Consider the following 20304-nt stretch of genomic DNA (forward strand, 5'->3'; position numbering starts at 1 on the left):
TGGGGTGATTTGTTACACGGCATTCCAGTAGTAATAGCTGGCTGATACACTGTCTTCCTAGAAGCCTGATACATTATAAATACCTATCCTATGGGGTTGGTGATATCTTTAAGTACGTCTCCAACACAAGCCCCCACGTACAAACTTCAGTCCCACTTTTAAGACTCAGGCAGTCTCAAACTCAGGAGAGTGTAAGATGCTAAGTTGCGGCCAAGGGTGGAGGAGATTATTCCTTTGGGTGGGCACCCTAAAAAACCACTGCTCTCCTTTCATAGAAAGCTGTAAGTGGCCACGTGGCTACCTCCGACTACCCGTGTGACCTCGGGCAAGCCTCGACCTCTTGCCCCTCTCTGGTCTTGACTGGATCATCTGTGGAAACTCTAAGGCGATCTGAAGACGGAATGAGTTGCTCACTCAGCAAACGAGGTGTCTGGTACAGAGCAAGCCTCAGTCCGTATCTCTCATTATTCTTTTCTTCCCATCGTAGTGTCCAGAATTACATCCATAGCAAACTGCCATGTGTCCCACCGCTGAGACACATGGCCAGCTAGCTCTGAGTTTTCCCTCATTGGTCTCATCTTAGGAAGTCGGGGGTGGGGGTTGGGGGTGAAGGGGGGACTGTTCAAGAGTCAAAAAGAGAGGGGTTCAGCGCTTTATTCTGGCGGTGTGGAAACCTAGTATCTTGAACTCGGTTTCCCTGTGCTTTGATTTCCTTCCCTATTAATGGGGTGGTCACAACTCTTTCCCCAATGGAGGATACCTGGGCCAGGGGCGGCGCTTAGGACTTGGCGAGCTCTTCCTGGGCCCAGATTGCAGCTCCCGGCCTTTGGGGGTGGGGGTTGGGGGTGGGTAGGGAAAGGGGTCCTGCGGGCTCCAGCAAAGGCCCGTAGGGCGCTTAGCTGCCAGGCTTTAACCCTTCCAAAGCCGCGCCTGTCTGCCCCTGTGGTCCAGTCACTGCGCGGAGGAGAGGGGCCTGGAAAGGAGAAGGCCTTGGGGTAGACCACGTCTGGCTCACAGGCTAGGCTAGGTGGGGGTGAGGGGTTCCCTGCATACTGGACCTCAAACCTCCACCCGGCTAAACAGACTCCGGGGGCTCAGGCCCGCCAGGGTGCGGGGGAGGATGCTGGGCCAGGTGGGGAGATGCTGGGGAGGGGCCGACGTCGCACCGCCGCTCACCTGGGCGCCCGCCGCCGCTGCGGTCCCAGATGCTCGCCGCGCAGCACCGCCCTCCCTGCGGGCGTCCGCTGCCGGGCCGGGCCCGGCTCTGTTCGGGCCCCAGCCGGCCCGCCGCTCGGCCAGATCCGCATGCGCCGCCGTCGCCGCCGCGCCTCCCCCACGCGCCGCAGCCTCTCCGCGCGTCCCCGGGACCCCTCCCGCACGCCGCCCCGCCGCCCGCGCTGTCACACACCGGGCCACGCGTGTGTGTGATGCACAGCCGCGCTCACGAGCGCTCGAGGCAGCGTCACACACTCCCACCCTGCCCCTCTCTCTCTCTCTCTCTCTCTCTCTCTTCTCTCTCTCTCTCTCTCTCTCTCTCTCTCTCTCTCTCTCTCACACACACACACACACACACACACACACACACACACACACACGGCCGCTGGCAACGTCACACACACTCCACACGCACAGTCTCACGGTGTCACTCCTTCACTCCTTCGTTATGGGGTCACTCAGGGTCAGACCCTCTGGAATGTGGCCTGGCAGGGTCATCATTCACTGTGACACACTCAGATACAGCTGCCAGCAAGAGTGTCACATGTAGTCACCCACACAGTATACAGGGTCATACATGGTGATAAACTCAGACACAGCCACAACGGAGGTCACCACAGGAAGCCACCTGAACAGTGTTCCAGAAGGAAATAGTGAGTGCCCTCCCTGCAGGATCACACTGTGACACACTCAGACACAGCCACCACCACAATGTGTGGGTGTGTGGGTGGGGGTGTCACACGAAGTCACCTGAGCAGTGTTCCGGGATCACACATTGTGACACACTCAGACACAGCCACCACCACAGTGTGTGGGTGTGTGGGTGGGGGTGTCACACGAAGTCACCTGAGCAGTGTTCCGGGATCACACATTGTGACACACTCAGACACAGCCACCACCACAGTGTGTGGGTGTGTGGGTGGGGGTGTCACACGAAGTCACCTGAGCAGAGTTCCGGGATCACACATTGTGACACACTCAGACACAGCCACCACCACAATGTGTGGGTGTGTGGGTGGGGGTGTCACACGAAGTCACCTGAGCAGTGTTCCGGGATCACACATTGTGACACACTCAGACACAGCCACCACCACAATGTGTGGGTGTGTGGGTGGGGGTGTCACACGAAGTCACATGAGCAGTGTTCCGGGATCACACATTGTGACACACTCAGACACAGCCACCACCACAATGTGTGGGTGTGTGGGTGGGGGTGTCACACGAAGTCACCTGAGCAGTGTTCCGGGATCACACATTGTGACACACTCAGACACAGCCACCACCACAATGTGTGGGTGTGTGTGGGTGGGGGTGTCACACGAAGTCACCTGAGCAGTGTTCCGGGATCACACATTGTGACACACTCAGACACAGCCACCACCACAATGTGTGGGTGTGTGGGTGGGGGTGTCACACGAAGTCACCTGAGCAGTGTTCCGGGATCACACATTGTGACACACTCAGACCACAGCCACCACCACAGTGTGTGGGTGTGTGGGTGGGGGTGTCACACGAAGTCACCTGAGCAGTGTTCCGGGATCACACATTGTGACACACTCAGACACAGCCACCACCACCACCACCACCACCAACGCGGTTGGCACACACAGTCACAAATGTGACACACTCCCAATGTGTCACAGGGCATCTACACTCACATATCACAGAGCTCACAATCACACTCTTTTTCTTTTTTTTTTTAATTTTCGTTTTTCGAGACAGGGTTTCCTTGTGTAGCCTTGGCTGTCCTGGACTCACTCTGTAGACCAGGCTGGCCTGGAACTCACAGCAATCCGCCCTGCCTCTGCCTCCCGAGTGCTGGGATTAAAGGTGTGCACCACCTGGCCCGGCTCAATCACACATTCTTACACACTTGAAATGTCACAACAGTCGCCCAGGCACTGGAGGTGGCACACCCTGTATTGCTGCACACAACATACAATTCAGCCTCAACAAGACACAAGAAGAGCCACAGTAAATGTCACACAGTCACAAACCATTCCAATCCGACAGTCCCACGCGCCATTACAGCTTACCTCACACATGCCTGACACTCACACCCTATCACACAGGCTGGGGGCCCCCCTCACTGCAACACCCCATGGAAGACGAATAACCGCACCAATTATCTGTACACACCACTCACTCTTGCAACATAAGAAACGAAACAGGGGCTGGGCTTAGTGGCACACGCCTTTAATCCCAGCACTCGGGAGGCAGAGGCAGGAGGATCGCTGTGAGTTCGAGGCCAGCCTGGTCTACAAAGTGAGTCCAGGACAGCCAGGGCTACACAGAGAGACCCTGTCTCCAAAAACTAAAAAAAAAAAAAAGAAAGAAAGAAAGAAAGAAAAGAAAAAGAAACAGGGTGTTGCCGAACACCACGCTGTCTCTTGTGGTCACCGAGGGTCACACAGGTACAGAATCCCTCCCCGGACACACACACCTCTTGCTTGTTGGGAGGAGGCTCTGGTAGGGGCGAGTACCACCATCTCAGAGCCTAGGTGTATAATAACGAGGCGTGACCAGAGACAGCATGGTGGGCGTGATGCCCCGGCTGGCCCCGCCCCTCCCCGCCCACTAAGGGTAGCTGACCCTGGGAGACTGACAGCTGATTGACGTTCTGCCTTAGCACCGCCCACTCCCTTCCCGAGATGGAGGCGTGGCCTCTACTTTTAAACGCCTATCAGACAAGGCGGTCTGAAAAACGCAATCTGACTCTAGCCCCGCCCACTCGCGCTCTCCCCCCCCACGGGAGGCGTGGCCTGATCGGGCCCGCCCTTTGATCCCTCCTCAGGCCCCGCCCCCTCCCTCCCCCCGCCTTGGGAAAGGAGGAGAGCAGCGCGCCACCTTGCCGCCATTGGGTTCCAGCGCGTCCTTGGGACTTCTCAGCCTTTGGGAGCCTGGACCCCCGCAAGCATGACTGTCAAGAAGATCGCCATCTTCGGTGCCACCGGCAGGACCGGGCTCACCACACTGGCGCAGGCGGTGGAAGCAGGCAGGAGCCGGGGCGCGTGGGGCGGGGGGGAAGTCATGAGCAGTGGAGCGGAGCTCTGGGGGGAAAGGTTGCCCTGGGGCCGGGCAGAGACCACACGGGGCTTGTGTGTGCCCCAGCCTGTGGGACAACAAGTGGTCGAGGGGACAGAAATGGAGGACTCCTGAGATTCAGTTTTGTGTGAGTCTAAGGCGTAGGAATTAACCGTAGGAACGTGGAGGACTCCTTTCTGACTGTTCTATCTGAGCCTGTGAAATGGGGCGGCCACTGGGGCAAGGGTTTTCTGAGCCAGTACCAGCTGGGCCATCTCCCTACACTTGTTAAAATCCTGGTGACCCTCATTTAGAATGGTAACAAGTATTACCCCGACTCGACAGATAAGAAAACTGAGGTAGAGAGAGCATGACTTGCTGGTACATGGCTGTGCTGGGATTTGAACTCCGTTCTTGCTCTTAAGAGCACAAGAAGCCTGGCAGCGGTGGCGTGCGCACGCCTTTAATCCCAGCACTCGGGAGGCAGAGGCAGGAGGATCGCTGTGAGTTCGAGGCCAGCCTGGTCTACAAAGTGAGTCCAGGACAACCAAGGCTACACGGAGAGACCCTGTTTCAAAAAAAAAAAAAAAAAAAAAAAAAAAAAAAAGAGCACAAGAAACCAAGAAACGTCTGCTTGGTCACTAATACAAAAAGTTAGGCAGGAGAGTGAAAGAGATCGCACTAGAAGGAAGGTCAGAGCCTGGGAATTACAGTCCTGGAAAAGTCTTTGCGTTAAAGCTTTGGGGCTGCCCCATGAAGGGGCACAGGATCCCCTGGCTCCTCAGTCTAGAAGTTAACTCTAAACCAGGCCTGAAAGTTCCAGATAAAGGGCCACACCCTTATTAGCCTTAGCAATTCTTAAGATATTGACTATCACAGCTCCCCAAAAGGGCGGAGGCCACCAGGAGCCTAGACGCCAATGATTCTTAGCGTAGCCCAGCCCTGCTCTGGGTGAGGAACTTTCTAAAAGTTTCATTTCTTTCTTTTTTTTTTTTTACCCCCCACTCCACCCCCATGGACTATCCTTCCTAGGGATTAGTTAGTTCACGGCAAAAGTAGGGCCTGGGCCTACCAGTGGAAACCAATCTGCCTCTGGCTGTAGTGGTGTGCACCTGTGGTTCCCCCCTACCCCCACTGGAGAGGCAGAGGTGGGCAACTCCGGAGGTCAAAACCAAAACAAAAAAACAAAAGCAAGCTGCTGATAAATCATGTCTAGGGAGGAACAGCAAAGGGGAGGAAGAAGTTGAGAAGTGCTGTGTCACCATGAATTTGTGGAGTATTGTGTTAGTACTGGTCACCTTAATCCCAAAAAAAACAAACCACTGTTTACCCCTGGCTCACCCTGCTGGTCACACCTGGAACTGCACACAAGAATTCCGGGTGGCAAGCCTTTTCTCCCTGTGGCCCAGAAACAGGAAGGGGAAGAAAAAAAAGAAAGAAAAAAACCGAGAGGCAGGAAGGGATCTGGAGATATAGCTCAGAGGTGGAGCACCTGCCTGGAATCCACCGGTGAAAAGAGGCTTGGTGGGGGCCCGGGAGGGGGTGCGGTGGGCATGGTTCAGTGGGACCCATTGCGTTTCTTAGATGCCCAGGGCCCTGTGCACAACTGAGGACAACAGGTGGCTAGGAAGGGCTTGGGCTGTATTCCCTCTGTCCTTTCGTAGGGCCAAGGGCCTGACAAACATGGAGTCTGGTTTCATTCAAGCAGCCAGGTGGGCCACACAGCACACCAATATAACCAAATGCCTTGTCATCTACAGTTAAGAGACCTAAATATCTGTTGTTAATAATAATAATAACAACAACAATAATAATAATAATAACACTTTTAATTTATTATATATGTTATATATACAATAAATAAATATAATGTATTGTTGTTGTTGTTGTTATTATTATTATTATTATTATTAAAGGAACAGGAAAGAAAACCAGTATTGAAGCAGTGGGTGTTCAGAGAAGTTGACCTCTGAGCCAGGCGGTAGTGGCGCACGCCTTTAATCCCAGCGCTTGGGGAGGCAGAGGCAGGCGGTTTGCTGTGAGTTCGAGGCCAGCCGGGTCTATAAATGGAGTCCAGGACAGCCAGGGCTACACAGAGAAACCCTGTCTTGAAAAACAAAAACAAAGCAAGGCCCAAGGACAGCAACAAAAACAGGTTGCCTTGGGCTACAGATGAAATGACTCACAAGGTGGGTGGTGCTCAGGCCGGTGTAGAGTTGGTGGTTATCGTCTTTGGCCAACTGAACTCAGGTTGAAGATTACAAACCAGTCCTGAATTTGGCTCTGGCTTTCTCTACCCACTGTGTGCTCATGGCTAGTTACCTAAACTTGCCTCGGTTTCCCTATCTTCAAAGTAGGCAGATTGTGATAATAATAGTTACTTTGTAAAACTGTTGCAATCTAGGACTTCTCAAACTTGGGGCGGTGGGGGCGGGTGGTGTCACAGTGAATTCTGGAATGTTTTAAATTGGTCACAAAGGAACAAAATATATCAAGTTGCCAAGGAAGTCCATAGAGTCCCCGCCTAGGTCCTGGCAGCCCCGCCCAAGCACCTGGCATCCATTGGGCAATTAATGAGAACAACTGAAAGTGAAAGCAGAAAAAGATGAATTCGGTGTTGCATGTTGGGATGGTTGTCCCCCACTTAGGCCCATCTCTCTCTCTCTCTCTCTCTCTCTCTCTCTCTCTCTCTCTCTCTCTCTCTTTCTCTCTCTTTCTCCCTCACCCCAGCCCCCCAGACAGGGTTTCTCTGTGTAGCCTTGGCTGTCCTGGACTCACTTTGTAGACCAGGCTGGCCTCAAACTCACAGCGATCCACCTGCCTCTGCCTCTGCCTCCCGAGTGCTGGGATTAAATGAATGTGCCTCCTCCCAGTCAGGGCCCTGTCCTCCAAGGTGGTCTGTGAGTTCGATTGCCCTCTTCTGGCCTGCAGGTGTACATGCAAACAGAGCACTCATCTTCATTAAATAAATAAATAAGTAAATAAATAAATAAAATCTGAATGTGTGCTGTTTGGTAGCTACCAATAACTGTGTGTGATTCTCCCCTTTTTTGTGTATTTGTGTATTTGTGTATTTGGGTGCCCATTGAAGCCAGAAGAGGTGGGCCAGACACCCTAAAACTGGAGTTGTAGATAGTTGTGAGCCACCGTGTAGGTCCTTGGAATTGAACCCAGGTCCTCTGGCAGCAAGTGCTTTTAACCCCTGAGCCAAGCCATCTCTTTAACCACTGCATGTACCCACCCCGCCCCCCCCTTTTTTTTTTAAAGATTCATTTATTTATCATGTGTGCCTGCTTGCCAGAAGAGGGCACCAGATCTCTTATAGATGGTTATGAGCCACCACATAGTTGCTGGGAATTGAACTCATGACCTCTCTGGAAGAGCAGATGATGGTCCTCTGAGCCATGTCTCCAGCCAGCATGTGGCTCTTTTCTTTTCTTTTGTTTTTTTTTTTCCAAGACAAGGTTTCTCTGTGTAGCCTTGGCTGTCCTGGACTCACTTTGTAGACCAGGCCGGCCTCGAACTCACAGGGATCCACCTGCCTCTGCCTCCCGAGTGCTGGGATTATAGGCGTGCGCCACCACACCCGGCACTTTTTAAATTTTTATTATATTTTTAGTTTCTTTTGTTTTTTATTTTTTCGTGTGTGTGTTTCTGTCTTTCTAATATTTCCTTTTAGGTTTGTTTGTTTTAGTATTTTTGTTTTGTTTTGTTTTGTTTTTCTTTTTCTTTTTTCTTTTTTTGGTTTTTCGAGACAGGGTCTCTCTGTGTTAGCCTTGGCTGTCCTGGACTCACTTTGTAGACGAGGCTGGCCTTGAACTCACAGAGATCCACCTGCCTCTGCCTCCTGAATGCTGGGATTAAAGGCCAGCGCCACCACCACCCTGCTATGTGACTTGGTTTTTTTTTGGGGGGGGGTTCACTTAGCTATATATACTGAGCTATATATACTTTTTTCCTTCCTCAAATTGTTGCAGCATGCATCAGTATCTCTCTCTCTCTCCTCCTCTCCTCCTCTCCTCTCCTCCTCTCTCTCCTCTCTCGCTCTCTCTCTCTCTCTCTCTCTCTCTCTCTCTCTCTCTCTCTCTCCCTCTCTCTCTTTTTATTGTCCAATAGTACTGCATGTATAGGTTTCTCCATTAAGCAGTTGGCAGATTTTATGAAAACTACTAGTATGTTTATGCCCGAGAAAATTCTGGAGTGAAAACATGTTTTCGCTTCCCTTCTGTCTGTTATCTGATGGTCGAACTGCTGAGTCACATGCTCAGGCTGTGTGGAATCTTTTGAAAAACTGCCAGAATGTTCCAAAGAAGTCACACCATTTAGTGTTGCCCTCAGCAAGGCATGAGTGAGGCATGAGTGGGCTTCCTCCCCACCAGCGTGCCAACCCTTACACTAGGCTTTAGTCACACCATCTTGACAGGTGTGAACTAGTATGTTATTTGTAGGTTGTTTGTTTGGTCAGTGTCAGTAGATTGGCTTTGGTTTTTGTTTGGTTGTTTGCTTAGTTGGTTGGTTTGGATTAGATTGGTTTGTTTTTTTGAGACAGGGTTTCTCTGTGTAGCCTTGGCTGTCTTGGACTCACTTTGCAGACCAGGCTGGCCTCGAACACACAGGGATCCACCTGCCTCTGCCTCCCGAGTGCTGGGGTTACAGGTGTGCACCACTGAGCCCAGTTCTGGTTTTTGTCTGTTTGTTTTTGTTCTTGAGAGGTCTCTCACTGGGACAGGAGAGTCCCTGAGCCTGCTGAGCTGGCTACCCCCGCAAGCCCCTGGGAGCCACTTGACTCCGAGCACTGAGATTACAAACTTGCCTCTTGTTTTCAGGTATTATCACCACAGAGTTTACTGGTCAAATCCACCCCCAGTCAGTTCCCTTCCCTTCCCTCCCTCCTGACTTCCCGGTGTAGAATTCCCGGTGTAGAATTCCCACTTGTGTAGCACACTCCGTCTCTGCAGCTCGGCTCTTTTATTTTCTTCATATTGGTGTTCTTTAAAGCACCAAAAGTTTGGGGTTTTGTTTTGTTTTGTTTAAACAAGGTCTCACTATTTAGACCAGACTGGCAGTAAATTTCAAAATTTAGATGAAGTCTCATTTGGATTTTAGCTAAGAAACCACCTTTTGTTTTTTTTGGTTTTTTTGGTTTTGTTTTTTGTTTGTTTTGCTTTGTTTGTTTGTTTGTGTGTTTGTTTTGGGTTTTTTTCCATGACAGTGTTTCTCTGTGTATCCCTGACTGCCATGCACTCACTTTGTAGACCAGGCTGGCCTCAAACTCATAGCGATCCTCCCAAGTGCTGGGATTACAGGTGTGCGCCACCACGCCCTGCCCGAATTTCCATCTTTTAAATTCAGTGTCCTAGTAATGTTTTTTAAAAAAATATGGGTGCTGTTTTTATTTCAGACAAGGTCTATGTCGCCCAACTTTAGGGATTAAAGGAGTGAGTATGTGGAAAGTGTTTGGTAGCTGGGACATAGTGTGTGTTAATGCTAAAAATGTTTTTTTCTAGTCCAGTGTGGTGTTGCAGGCCTGTCTTTCCAGCGACCCAGGAAGCTGACACAAGAACGAGCCTTAAGTTTCAGGCCAGCCGGGCAGGGTGATCTTCCCCCCCCCACCCCCCGCCTCAAAAAATAAAAAAATAAAAAGAGTGAGCTGGTTATCAACTGTTAATTTGCAAGTACCATTACCCCAGAGTAGGGCTAAGAATGGAGAAGCCTGGGAACAAAATAGCTTTATCCGTTCACAACACCCTATAGGGTCTTGTATAGCCACCCGCCAACTCCCTAACCTGCCTTTCTGTTCCTCTTTCTCCACAGGTTATGAGGTGACGGTGCTGGTTCGAGACTCCAGCAGGCTGCCGTCCGAGGGGCCCCAGCCAGCCCATGTGGTGGTAGGGGACGTTCGGGAGGCGGCCGACGTGGACAAGGCTGTGGCTGGGCAGGACGCGGTGATCGTGCTGCTGGGCACCCGCAACGACCTCAGTACTGAGCCCCCCCTTTGCCCTCGGCCCCTCCCTACACCTCGACCTCCAGCCCCGCCCCCGCCCCCGCCCCCAGCCCCACCCTTACCACCCTTGCCGGCACCGCCGCCGCCGCCGCAGCCACCTGCCAGTGACAGCCGCTCTCTGTCCCCTCTAAGGTCCCACCACAGTAATGTCCGAGGGCACCCGGAACATAGTGGCAGCCATGAAGGCACATGGAGTGGACAAGGTCGTGGCCTGCACCTCGGGTGGGTGGTAGGGTCACAGAGGTGGGTTTGAACTGGGAAGGGGGTGAGTCCTGAACAAGCAACTGCCAGTCCTCTGGAATAGGTCATGAAAGCTGTTCCAAGTCACCATACATTAACTGAGCAGCAACTGTGAACGTAGCAGTGTGCCCTAGATTCTGCACCCACGAGGCTCACAGATAAAAGTGAGGTGATAAACAGATTCCTGCTTGAGCTGACAACCCAGATAAGCAGAGCCAGGATAGGAAAAGGCACTGCAGAGATGTCCTGAACCAAGCCTGGGAAGAAAAGGGGAGCCAAGAGGTGGGGGACACTTCACAGAGAGTGTGACGCGGCTGTGGTAGACACCCGCTTGGTGCCCTCCCGCTTATAAAGCGCCAGACCTTAGAATTGGAGAGATGGCTCAGTGGTTATACAAAGGACGAGGATTCAAATCCCAGTACCCACATGGCAATTCACAGCTGTTTGTAATTCTAGTTCCCGGGCATTTGTAACCTCGACACAGACATTCATAAAGCACAATGCCAATCTATATCATTTTTTTCTAAAAAGAGAGAGATAGACTGACATTAAATAAAAATTCCAGATGTGCCTGGGTAGTGGAATCCCTGCCTAGAACCCCCCAGTGAGGTGCTGGAGTGTGGCTCAGTGGTAGAGCCCCTGCCTAGAATCCCCCAGTGAGGGGCTGGAGTGTGGCTCAGTGGTAGAGCCCCTGCCTAGACTCCCCCAGTGAGGGGCTGGGCGTGGCTCAGTGGTAGAGCCCCTGCCTAGAATCCCCCAATGAGGGGCTGGGGGCGTGGCTCAGTGGTAGAGCCCCTGCCTAGAATCCCCCAGTGAGGGGCTGGGGTGTGGCTCAGTGGTAGAGCCCCTGCCTAGAATCCCCCAGTGAGGGGTTGGAGCGTGGCTCAGTGGTAGAACCCCTGCCTAGAATCCCCCAGTGAGGGGCTGGGTGTATGGCTCAGTGCTAGAGCCCCTGCCTAGACTCCCCCAGTGAGGGGCTGGGCGTGGCTCAGTGGTAGAGCCCCTGCCTGGAATCCCCCAGTGAGGGGCTGGGGGTGTGGCTCAGTGGTAGAGCCCCTGCCTGGAATCCCCCAGTGAGGGGCTGGGGGTGTGGCTCAGTGGTAGAGCCCCTGCCTGGAATCCCCCAGTGAGGGGCTGGGGGTGTGGCTCAGTGGTAGAGCCCCTGCCTGGAATCCCCCAGTGAGGGGCTGGGGGCGTGGCTCAGTGGTAGAGCCCCTGCCTGGAATCCCCCAGTGAGGGGCTGGGCGTGGCTCAGTGGTAGAGCCCCTGCCTAGAATCCCCCAGTGAGGGGCTGGGGCGTGGCTCAGTGGTAGAGCCCCTGCCTGGAATCCCCCAGTGAGGGGCTGGGGGCGTGGCTCAGTGGTAGAGCCCCTGCCTAGAATCCCCCAGTGAGGGGCTGGGGGCGTGGCTCAGTGGTAGAGCCCCTGCCTGGAATCCCCCAGTGAGGGGCTGGGGCGTGGCTCAGTGGTAGAGCCCCTGCCTGGAATCCCCCAGTGAGGGGCTGGGGGCGTGGCTCAGTGGTAGAGCCCCTGCCTAGAATCCCCCAGTGAGGGGCTGGGGTGTGGCTCAGTGGTAGAGCCCCTGCCTAGAATCCCCCAGTGAGGGGCTGGGGGTGTGGCTCAGTGGTAGAGTCCCTGCCTAGAATCCCCCAGTGAGGGGCTGGGGCGTGGCTCAGTGGTAGAGCCCCTGCCTGGAATCCCCCAGTGAGGGGCTGGGGGCGTGGCTCAGTGGTAGAGCCCCTGCCTGGAATCCCCCAGTGAGGGGCTGGGAGTGTGGCTCAGTGGTAGAGCCCCTGCCTAGAATCCCCCAGTGAGAGGCTGGGGGCGTGGCTCAGTGGTAGAGCCCCTGCCTAGAATCCCCCAGTGAGGGGCTGGGGCGTGGCTCAGTGGTAGAGCCCCTGCCTGGAATCCCCCAGTGAGGGGCTGGGGCGTGGCTCAGTGGTAGAGCCCCTGCCTAGAATCCCCCAGTGAGGGGCTGGGGCGTGGCTCAGTGGTAGAGCCCCTGCCTAGAATCCCCCAGTGAGGGGCTGGGGCGTGGCTCAGTGGTAGAGCCCCTGCCTAGAATCCCCCAGTGAGGGGCTGGGCGTGGCTCAGTGGTAGAGCCCCTGCCTAGAATCCCCCAGTGAGGGGCTGGGGCGTGGCTCAGTGGTAGAGCCCCTGCCTGGAATCCCCCAGTGAGGGGCTGGGGGCGTGGCTCAGTGGTAGAGCCCCTGCCTAGAATCCCCCAGTGAGGGGCTGGGGGCGTGGCTCAGTGGTAGAGCCCCTGCCTGGAATCCCCAGTGAGGGGCTGGGGCGTGGCTCAGTGGTAGAGCCCCTGCCTGGAATCCCCCAGTGAGGGGCTGGGGGCGTGGCTCAGTGGTAGAGCCCCTGCCTAGAATCCCCAGTGAGGGGCTGGGGTGTGGCTCAGTGGTAGAGCCCCTGCCTAGAATCCCCCAGTGAGGGGCTGGGAGTGTGGCTCAGTGGTAGAGCCCCTGCCTAGAATCCCCCAGTGAGAGGCTGGGGGCGTGGCTCAGTGGTAGAGCCCCTGCCTGGAATCCCCCAGTGAGGGGCTGGGGGCGTGGCTCAGTGGTAGAGCCCCTGCCTAGAATCCCCCAGTGAGGGGCTGGGGGCGTGGCTCAGTGGTAGAGCCCCTGCCTGGAATCCCCCAGTGAGGGGCTGGGGGCGTGGCTCAGTGGTAGAGCATATACAAGGTCTTATGTTCTGTCCTCAGGACTGCTGATAATCTCAGTAATCCGCAAGTGGTTAACAATAGCAATTAATGTTAACAGCATTTATTGAGTGTCAGGTACTTGGGCCTGAAAACGCTTAGCCCTCACAACAAGCCATAAAACGCATGCTCGTGAGACACTAGCTCTTACCTCCCTTGGTTTGTTCAAGGCCACCGCGCCGAGAAGCCGACTGGAGATCTGCAAGCACGCTGCTGTAGCTAGTGGCAGCTGAGAGATGTGATGCACCAAGCTGTCTTGGCAGCCTGTTCCCTTCACTTCTCCTTACCAGCCCCGAAGAAGGTCTCCTGGGAAGGGAGGAGGCATGAGGAAGGGCGTCATGGTTAAGGCAGCTGGAACTGACACCAAGTGAAAAAGCTTGAAAGCCAGTAACTCACTTATGGCTGCTTTTCCCCTCATTTTACAAAGAAAAATGATCATAAATCTGTGGTTTTAGAATGATTTGTTCTTTTGGGGGTTTTGTTGTTGGTTGGTTGGTTGGTTTTCAAGGCAAGGTTTCTCTGAATAGTAGCCTTAGCTATCCTGGACTCACTTTGTAGACCAGGCTGGCCTCAAACTCACAGCTGTCCACCAGCCTCTGCTTCCTAAGTGCTGGAATTAAAGGTGTGTGCCGCCGCCACCCATCTGAATGTTTTTGTTTTTGGTTTTTCTGTCTTGGAGGCCACCATAAGTGATTAAATTTAAAGTCTTGCTTCCATTAAGGAAACTGTAAGATTTATTTAACTTGTACTCCCTCCTCCCCCACCCTGAAAAAATTCTGATTAAGGCTAGGTTACATAGGATCCTGGTTGTTTTGTTTTGTTTTGTTTTGTTTTGTTTTTTTTTTTGGTTTTTTTGAGACAGGGTTTCTCTGTGTAGCCTTGGCCATCCTGGACTCACTTTGTAGACCAGGCTGGCCTCGAACTCACAGTGATCCACCTGCCTCTGCCTCCCAAGTGCTGGGATTAAAGGCGTGCGCCACCACGCCCGGCCTTGTTTTATTTTTTTGTTGTTTTTGTTTTTTGGGTTTTTTGGTTTGGTTTGGTTTTTGGTTTTTCAAGACAGGGTTTCTTTGTGTAGCCTTGGCTGTCCTAGACTTGCTTTGTAGACCAGGCTGGCCTCGAACTCACAGCGACCCGACCCGCCTGCCTCTGCCTCCTGACTGCTGGGATTAAAGGCGTGCACCACCACGCCCGGCTTTACTTTGTTTTTTAATCCTTTTTTGAATGTAAATTGGTGGTTTTGCCTGCATGTATGTCTGTGGGTGTCAGATCTTGGAGTTACAGACAGTTGTGAGCTGCCATGTGGGTGCTGGGACTTGAACCCGAGTCCTCTGGAAGAGCAGGTGGGGCTCTTCACCGCTAACTGAACACTTCTGCCACCAGGATTCACAATGGCTGCTGTAGAGCTAGCTGAGTTGGAGAGGTGGCTCGGTTTGCGAAGGGCTTTTTGTATAATAATAAGGACTGAATTAGGGTCCTCACCACCCCATAAGAAGCCATAGATAAACCGGGCGATGGTGTCACACCCCTTTAATCCCAGCACTCAGGAGGCAGAGGCTGGCGGATCTCTGTGAGTTCGAGGACAGCCCGGTCTACAAAGTGAGTTCAGGACAGCCAAGGCTACACAAAGGAACCCTGTCTTAAAAATACAAAAAAAAAAACAAAACCCAAAACACAAACCAAAAAAGCCATGCATAGATGTATGGTGTTATTCCTGTGATCCTCGCTGTAGGGAGGTAGGAACGGGGAGCTCCCTGGGGCTTGGTGGTCAGTAGTCTAGCCAAACTGCTGAGCTCCAGACTCAGTGAGAGACTCCATCTCAGAAATTAAGATGGAAGCCGGGCGGTGGTGGCGCACGCCGTTAATCCCAGCACTCTGGGAGGCAGAGGCAGGTGGATCGCTGTGAGTTTGAGTCCAGCCTGGTCTACAAAGTGAGTGCAGGTTAGTCAAGGCTACACAGAGAGACCCTGTCTCAAAAAAAGAAGAAGAAGAAGAAGAAGAAGAAGAAGAAGAAGAAGAAGAAGAAGAAATTAAGATGGCAACCATTTGAAGGAACCCAACATAGATGTCAGTCCTTCACACATAGTGCCCAAGAGTGCACATATACCACACAGACCAGTCTTTAAATGTGTTCGTTATGATGGGGGGCGGGGCGTGCCTATGGAGCTCAGAGGGCGACTTGGTGGGAGTCAGCTCTCTTCTTCCACTGTATGGCTTCTTACAGCAAACTCAGGTGGTCAGGCTTAGGGGCATGGCTGCTCTTGCTGGGACGTGCATTCTGGCAGCCGAGAGGCTCAGCCCAGGCTAACCCTGCCCTGTGTCCACCCCCACTAGCCTTCCTGCTATGGGACCCAACCAAGGTGCCTCCACGCCTGCAGGACGTGACCGATGACCACATCCGGATGCATAAGTTGCTGCAGGAGTCGGGCCTGAAGTACGTGGCCGTGATGCCCCCCCACATAGGTGAGTGAAGCTGGGACCCTGGGGCAGTATCCTCACAGGCCTGTTCTCCACCTGAGAGCTTTGTCCTGGCTCCTCTGAGGCTGCCAACGCTGGGCTTGTATTCAGCTGCACACTCACATAAAAAGAAAAGGGGAGCCGGGCGGTGGTGGCTCATGCCAGCACTCGGGAGCCAGAAGCAGGCGCATCGCTGTGAGTTCGAGGCCAGCCTGGTCTACAAAACAAGTCCAAGACAGTCAAGGCTACACAGAGAAACCCTGTCTCAAAAAACCCTAAAAAGAAAGAAAAGGGTGGGCCGGCAAGGTGGCTCAGTGGGCAAAGGCTCCTACCACCAACCTCAAGGACCTGAGTTCAACTCCTGAGTTGTCCTTTGGTCTCCACATAGGAGCTGTGGGATGTGACACCCTCCTCAACAAGTAAATAAAATGTAATTGAGCCAGGTGTGGTGGCATCCTTCTGTAATCCCAGCACTAGGGGAGGCAGGGGCAGGGGGATCTCCGCAAGTTCGAGGCCAGCCTGGTCTACAAAGTGAGTCTAGGATAGCCAAGGCTACACAGAGAAACTGTCACAAAACAAACAACCAAACAAAAAAAGTGGAAGGCGAGTATCTGATGCTCAGAATTTGTGAGCTGAGGCAGGAGGATTACTAGTTCTAAGCTAGCCTGGGTTTTGAGACTATGTTCCAAAAATTCAAATCAGAAAGAAAGAGAAGTAGTAAATTGAGTTTCTGTTCTTGCCTTGTTTCATATCTTCTGCCTCATGTAGCCCAGGCTGACCTTGAACTTCTGATCCCCCAGTCTCCACCTCCTAAGGGCTAAAATGACGATTTTTTTTCAGTACCATCCCTGGTTTGGGCTCGTTGGGTTGGTTGGCTTTGTTTTTATTGTTGTGTTCATGTGTGTGTGGTTTTATACATGTATTTTTTTCCTCTCAGTGCCAAGTACATGCAGTACCTAAGGAGGCAAGGAGAGGGTTTAGATCCTCTGGAACTAGGGTTATAGGCTGAGAACCGCTATGTGGGTGCTAGGAATCGAACCTCTGTCCTCTGGAAAAGCAGCCAGTGCTCTTAACCACTGAACTATCCCTCCAGCCCCTATGCCTGGTTAGTTTGCTCTCCTTACTGTTCTGATGTCTCCCTGGAGCAAACAAATCACCTGGAATGCAGATGCTTAAAAAAACAAAAACACATCATTTTTTTTTTCTTTTTTTTAAGATTTATTTTTAGCTGGGAGGTGGTGGCACACAACTTTAACCCCAGCACTTGGGAGGTAGAGGCAGGTGGATCTTTGTGAGTTCAGGATCTACAGCCTGGTCTACATAGAAAGTTCCAGGACAGCCTGGACCACACAGAGAAGCTCTGTCTCAAAAAAAAATTTTTTTTTAATTATTTTTAAATATGTATATGTGTGGGGGTATGTGAGCCCACAGAGGTTGGAAGTATAGGACCCCTTTGTCCCTAGAGCAATGGTTCTCAACCTTCCTAATGTTATGACCCATTAATACAGTTCCTCATGCTGTGGTGACCCCAACCATAAAATTATTTTTGTTGTGGCCAGGCAGTGGTGGCGCACGCCTTTAATCCCAGCACTCAGGAGGCAGAAGCAGGCGGACCGCTGTGAGTTCGAGGCCAGCCTGGTCTACTAAGTGAGTCCAGGACAGCCAGGGCTACACAGAGAAACCCTCTCTCGAAAAACCTAAAAAAGAAAAAAAATATTTTTGTCGTTACTTCACAACTATAATTTTGCTACCGTTATGAATTAGTTTTTAAATAAGATTTTATTTATTATGTATGAATGCTCTATCTATATGTACTCCTGCAGGCCAGAAGAGGGCATCAGATTCCAGTATAGATGGTTGTGAGCCATCCTGTGGCTGCTGGGAATTGAACCCAGGACCTCTGGAAGAGCAGTCAGTGCTCTTATCCCCTGTGCCATCTCTCCAGCCCTGTTATAAATTGTAAATATCTTTGGAGATACAGGTTTGTCAAAGAGGTCCAGATTCACAGGTTGAGCTGGGCCTGTAATCCCAGCACTCAGGGAGGCAGAGGCAGGCGGATCTCTGTGAGTTCAAGGCCAGGTCTCAACTGGTCTACAGAGCAAGCCTAGGGCAACCAAAACTACACAGAGAAACCCTTTCTGGGGGCGGGGGTGCGGGAGGAGGGGCGGGCACACAGGGGGAAGACTCACAGGTTGAGAACCAGTGCCCTAGTGTCACAGGCAGTCATGAGATGCCGGCCTGAGTGCTGATAACCCAAGCCAGTTCTTCGGGAAGAACAGTACACTCTTTAGCACTGAGCCACCTCCACAGCCCTAAAATCATCATTGTTTCTTATCATTGTTTCCTGGTGCTGGAAAGTCAAGGCGGCTCTTGCACAGGGCTGGGGGGTGTGGTGGGGCGGAGTGGTGGGGGGTTCCTAACTTGTGTGTTCAGAAGATGGCAGGGACTGTGGCAACTTAGAAGCATTTCTCACAGACACATCTAGAGGCCGATGCAGACTATCTGCTGGAACACTTATACATGGCCTCCCTGTATGCCCAGTGCCTTCTCACATCTGGGCAGCTGGGCTCGCAGCAAAAAGAGGCTCAGGGGATGCCAGACGTGGGGGTATATACCTGTCATCCCAGACTATGTGTTTGAGGCCAGGCTGGGCCGTATTGCAAGTCTCAAGAATACATAAATATTTAATCCCAGCACTCGGGAGGCAGAGGCAGGCGGATCGCTGTGAGTTCGAGGCCAGCCTGGTCTACAAAGTGAGTCCAGGATGGCCAGGCTACACAGAGAAACCCTGTCTCGAAAAACCAAAAAAAAAAAAAAAAAAAAAAAAAAAAAAAAAAAAGAATACATAAATAAATAAATACATAAATAAATAAATAAAATTGATGAACTAATATGGGAGGCCACATGCGCACGCACACACACACACACACACACACACACACACACACACACACATCATACACAAAACTTAAAATGTTTAAAATAAGAAATCTGAAAACAGCCGGGCGGTGGTGGCGCACGCCTTTAATCCCAGGAGGCAGAGGCAGGCGGATCGCTGTGAGTTCGAGGCCAGCCTGGTCTACAATGTGAGTCCAGGACAGCCAAGGCTAACACAGAGAGACCCTGCCTCGAAAAACCAAAGCAAGCAAACAACAACAGAAAACAGAAAGGATGGCGGGTTCATTCATCCCCATGTCTGTCTTTCACAGGGGACCAGCCACTAACTGGGGCCTACACGGTGACCCTGGATGGACGAGGGCCCTCGAGGGTCATATCCAAGCATGACCTGGGCCACTTCATGCTACGTTGTCTCACCACCACCGAGTATGACGGGCACAACACCTACCCCTCCCACCAGTATGAGTAGGGCCCTGGCCCTGGCGGGACGGTGGCACCCTGAGAAATAACACACATGGAGGGATCAATAAATTTTCAGCCAAGAGCTTCAAATTATTTCAGAAAACCTAGTCCTAATTTTCCTCTCTGTCTGCCGATAAAAAAAAAATTTCAGGCTCTTATACGTGCTGGGTAAGCCCTCTACCACTGAGCCACATTTTTTCGAGAATATATATATACATACTGCCCTGTCCTAATGGCTAATGGTGTCTCTCTTTGGGATCTACGGTCTTCTTCTGTTGTTCCCCTGGATACTTTTCTCCTGCCTGAGAGAGTCACTCCCATCCCGCCCCCTCCTCCTATCTACTCTCCTATCACCCCCCCCCCCATCACTCCCCATCTCTCTGCACCCAGAGAGTAATCCCTCTGAGTCCACACAATGAGGTCAAGAAGAAGCCTCGTCTGAGCAGCCACTAACCTATAGCACTGACAAAGCTGCTTCTCTTCCTCCATGAAAAACTTGGCCCTTTTGAGGGGCTGGAGGTTTGCCTCTTCACACTCTCAGATCATGGCTGTAGGGTTGTTTGGTTGGTTGGTTTTGTTTTTCAAGACAGGGTTTCCCTGCGTAACAGCTCTGGCTGTCCTGGAACTCTTTGTAGACCAGGCTGTCCTCGAACCCACGGAGATCCACCTGCCTCTGCCTCCCAAGTGCTGCTTTTGATTGTGGGGTGTTTTTGTTTTTGTTTTAAGACAAGGTTTCTCTGGTTTCTCTGTGTAGTCCTGGCTGTCCTTGAACTCACAGTGATCCACCTGCCTCTGCTTCCCAAGTGCTGGGATTAAAGGTGTGTGCCACTACACCCAGTTTAGGTGAGGATCTTTGAGTATGTGGGTCCCGAGGATTAAACATAGGTTGTCAGCCTTAGTGACAAGTACCCTTCCCCACTGATCCATCTCGCTGGCTCACAGTTGTGGTTTGGTTTCCTTTCTGCCAACTCAATTTCTCTTTCCCTGCATCATTTGAGCATTTAACAATGTTCACTGGGTACTTGCTCTGCGCCCAGTACTTGAAGGATACTACAGACCAAGAAGAGATAACCTTGGAGCCTGTCCTCAGGGGCCCCAGTCCAGGTGGGGGCAGGCAGAAGGTTAGGGTATGTGTATGGAGGTAAGCAGTAACTAACTAGGGCTGGAGAGATGGCTCAGAGGTTAGCAGCACTGTCTGCTCTTCCAGAGGTCCTGAGTTCAATTCCCAGCCACCGCAGGGTGGCTCCCAACCACCTGTAATGCCTTCTTCTGGCCTGCAGGCAGAACATTGTATACAT

The 20304-nt window shown here is 52.4% G+C and overlaps 1 protein-coding gene across 1 annotated transcript; it reads left to right on the top strand.

Annotated features, from left to right (window-relative positions):
- Nucleotides 1–4023: 4023 nt before the first annotated feature.
- Blvrb (biliverdin reductase B) lies at nucleotides 4024–19108 on the top strand. Its single transcript, XM_051162672.1, has 5 exons — nucleotides 4024–4210; nucleotides 10054–10218; nucleotides 10376–10465; nucleotides 15524–15652; nucleotides 18856–19108. The coding sequence occupies exons 1-5, from the start codon at nucleotides 4132–4134 to the stop codon at nucleotides 19011–19013; spliced, it is 621 nt and encodes a 206-aa protein (XP_051018629.1). The 5' UTR covers nucleotides 4024–4131; the 3' UTR covers nucleotides 19014–19108.
- Nucleotides 19109–20304: the final 1196 nt, after the last annotated feature.

Source organism: Acomys russatus, chromosome 19 (genome assembly GCF_903995435.1).
Source record: "Acomys russatus chromosome 19, mAcoRus1.1, whole genome shotgun sequence".
NCBI lineage: Eukaryota > Metazoa > Chordata > Mammalia > Rodentia > Muridae > Acomys > Acomys russatus.

Excerpts from the sequence above, each read along its gene's own strand:
- Blvrb (XM_051162672.1), top strand. The coding sequence starts at position 4,132 with ATGACTGTCAAGAAGATCGCCATCTTCGGTGCCACCGGCAGGACCGGG. Across the intron at positions 4,211-10,053 it reads GGCGCAGGCGGTGGAAGCAG|GTTATGAGGTGACGGTGCTG; the intron begins GCAGGAGCCGGG and ends CTTTCTCCACAG. Across the intron at positions 10,466-15,523 it reads GGTCGTGGCCTGCACCTCGG|CCTTCCTGCTATGGGACCCA; the intron begins GTGGGTGGTAGG and ends CACCCCCACTAG.